This window comes from Mandrillus leucophaeus, unplaced genomic scaffold (assembly GCF_000951045.1).
Source record: "Mandrillus leucophaeus isolate KB7577 unplaced genomic scaffold, Mleu.le_1.0 Scaffold78, whole genome shotgun sequence".
In the NCBI taxonomy this organism is placed as follows: Eukaryota; Metazoa; Chordata; class Mammalia; order Primates; family Cercopithecidae; genus Mandrillus; species Mandrillus leucophaeus.
Window position 1 is genome coordinate 1,503,715 of NW_012108474.1, and position 3,080 is coordinate 1,506,794.

At 60.1% G+C, this 3,080-nt stretch overlaps 1 protein-coding gene across 2 annotated transcripts in view; it reads left to right on the forward strand.

Annotated features, from left to right (window-relative positions):
- UBE2I (ubiquitin-conjugating enzyme E2I) overlaps positions 1-3,080 on the forward strand; it is a 15,862-nt gene that overhangs the window by 9,701 nt on the left and 3,081 nt on the right. For both annotated transcript variants that reach the window (XM_011966925.1, XM_011966924.1), the window contains exons 5-6: positions 960-1,069; positions 1,224-1,303. In XM_011966925.1, coding sequence (XP_011822315.1) covers positions 960-1,069; positions 1,224-1,303 — 190 coding nt within the window. The remainder of the gene's footprint in view (positions 1-959; positions 1,070-1,223; positions 1,304-3,080) is intronic.

Genomic DNA, 3,080 nt, shown 5'->3' on the forward strand with positions numbered 1-3,080 from the left:
AAGCAGCACGGCTTGAGGGCCGATGCCGTGACCCCACATTGCACAGCAGCGCACTCACGCCAGTGTTCACACTCAGGATGGCCACGCAGCTGCTGGTGTCGCCTGTGGGCTCCTGCAGCGTGGGATGGTCCGCCGTGTGGGATGGTCGCAGCGTGGGGCGGTCTGCGGTGCTGTCCTCACTGCATTCTCCAGGGCGTGTGCCCTGTGCACTCCGTGGTACCTGAAGTCCAGGAAGCTGCCCGTGGGTGTTGGAGTTGGGATTACGGGGCAGACGCAGTGGTCGGTAGGAGCGAGTGTTCGGGAAGCTGTAGGTGTTCGTGGCGCGTCGCCTTTGAGAGAATTCCTCAGGCTGCGCTGGACTTGCCGCACTGTGTGTCCTCCATAGCATTGAGGGAGAATGCCCGGGAAAAGACGGGAAATAGCCTAGAATATCAACGGTGATGGCCCCGATGGCTAATGGTGGCAAACTTCTTTGCTTTTTTGTAAAGAAATAACACAGGGTACTAAAAGCCCACGTGTCCTGGAAGCAGAGGGTCTGCGTAGGAACTGCCGACTCTGGAAGGGCCTTGGCTATGTCCCTGGACATCTCCCGCAGCTCCTCCTATCTCCCCTGAGTCTGGCCCAGCTGGGAAGGACGTGGGGGCCACAGGTTAAGTGGCCACCCGGGGGCCTGTGTTCCCAGACTGCCTGGCTGTGCCGGGATTTCTGTCCTGGGAGAGACACAGCTTCGTCTCTGGCCTGCGGCCGTGTCCCCAAGGCTCTGTGCCCTGCGTGCAGAGGTGGACATGTCTTCCTCTTGCCTCCTCGTGGCCACAATGTTATTTTTTTGGAAAGTTGTTGGCCACATAACCTGGCTACCAGCCCAGTGGCCCAGTGTTGGGAGGGGGTCGGGGGGAAGGACATGACTCGGGGACAGTGCCTGCCTTCAAAAAGCGCTTCCTTTCTTCCTCGTTCTCCAGGTAAATTCGAACCACCATTATTTCACCCGAATGTGTACCCCTCGGGGACAGTGTGCCTGTCCATCTTAGAGGAGGACAAGGACTGGAGGCCAGCCATCACAATCAAACAGGTACGGGGCCTCCACCACCCATGTGGGCAGGGCTGCCTCCGTCTCCCCTCTGGACGCGCGGGTCTGCGGTCGTTCTCAGTGGCTGAGGCCGAGTCTCACCGTGTCCCCCTTTCAGACTGCTGACACCCGTCTTGTGTTTTTGTTTCTGGCACAGATCCTATTAGGAATACAGGAACTTCTAAATGAACCAAATATCCAAGATCCAGCTCAAGCAGAGGCCTACACAATTTACTGGTTAGTAGCAGCCCTCGCCCCGCTGCTGGCAGCTCCTCTCCATCCCAGCCAAGGCCGCCTGGCAGGAGGGGAGTGGAGCACACAGGCTCACCCTAGAGACAGCTGGGGTCCGCACCTCCAGGGGAAGGTCGGGGGCATAAACCCTGTGGGCAGCAGGCACCGACGCACAGGGTGTGCCGTGGGCGTGGACGGTGCCGGAGTCCTGTTTGGGGGAGGGAGCAGGCCAGGTGACGGGGGCTGTCTTGGGCCCCTACTAGGAGGGGAAGGACCTGGCCATGGGTGCCGGAGGAGGCCATGCTGAGGGGCTTGTCCACCTGCTCAGCCTCCTGTGGACCCCAGCCTCTTGCACTGCCCCTGCTGCTTATCCCCAGCCCCCCATACTTGGCTCCTCCTGTGGGGGCCCAGCACAGCTCAGTGATGTGATGCTGTCACATAGGCCCTGGGCTCCCACCCGGTCCCTGTGAGATGCTGCTGTGGCTACAAGGGTTCCCGTGGTCCTGGGGTCACTGTCTGCACTGAGGAGGGCCTGGTGTGAGTGAGGATGCAGACGACAGCCAAACAGTGCTGGGGACAGCAGGGAGGACCCTGCCCTGAGCAGACGCCATGCGCCTGCCTGTCCTGTCCCCAGCCCTGGGGGCCGCCTCTGCAGCTGCTCTGGGCAGGTCCATAAGAAGGTGGGTCGGGGGCTCCGACCCCCACTGCTGCACCTGCAGCGTTGAGAAACCCAGCCCCATCTCAGCGTGGGTGCCCACACCTCTGAGGGAGTCTCAGGGGCCCCAGTGGCCAGGGACCCAGGAGGCTCACCCTGCAGCCACCCCACATGTGCCTGCCACCGTGGGCATCGGAGGCCCGCTCCCTCCAGGGGGCATCTCCTGGTTGGGAGTGGGAGGCTGAGGGGTCACCGTTGCCCTAAGCCCAGCCCGCACAGGTTGTGAGGAAAAGCACCTGCTTTTGGCCGGGCGCAGTAGCTCACGCCTGTAATCCCAGCGCTTTGGGAGGCCAAGGTGGGCGAATCACGAGGTCAGGAGTTTGAGACCAGCCTGACCAACATAGTGAAACCCCATCCCTAGTAAAAATACAAAAAGTTAATTGGGCGTAGTGCTGGATGCCTGTAATCCCAGCTACTCAGGAGACTGAGGCAGGAGAATGGCTTGAACTCAGGAGGCGGAGGTTGCAGTGAGCGGAGATGGAGCCACGGCACTCCAGCCTGGCAGCGGAGCAGGATGCCATCTCAAAAAACAGAAGGCACCTGGCTTTGGAGAGATGTGTTTCTCCCTGGATTCAGGCCCAGCCCAGGTGTCTGCAAGGTGCCCTCCCTGCTGGCTGAGGGTGGCACAGAGGCCCCAGGCAGGGAGCAACTGTCACAGCAGCCACCCCAGCCTCAGCCTGGCTCCCCTGCACACCTCACAGACGCTCAGTCGGCCGAGCCATTGCTGGAACTGGCTCGTGGGATGTGGCGTGGCCTGGGTTTGTGTGTTGGCCTGCTGTGCCCTAGGAGTTCCGTGAAACGCATTCCACTGGGCAGGAAGCCACAGTGCTCACGAGTGTCACGTGGCCCTTGAGGTAGAAAATATTTTCTTTTTTTTTTTTGAAACAGAGTCTCACTCTGTCACCCAGGCTGGAGTGCAGTGGTGTGATCTCAGCTCACTGCAACCTCCGCCTCCTGGGTTCAAGTGATTCTGCTGCCTCAGCCTCCAAGTAACTGGGATTACAGGTGCACACCACCACACTTGGCTAATTTTTGTATTTTTAGTAAAGACACGGTTTCACCATGTTG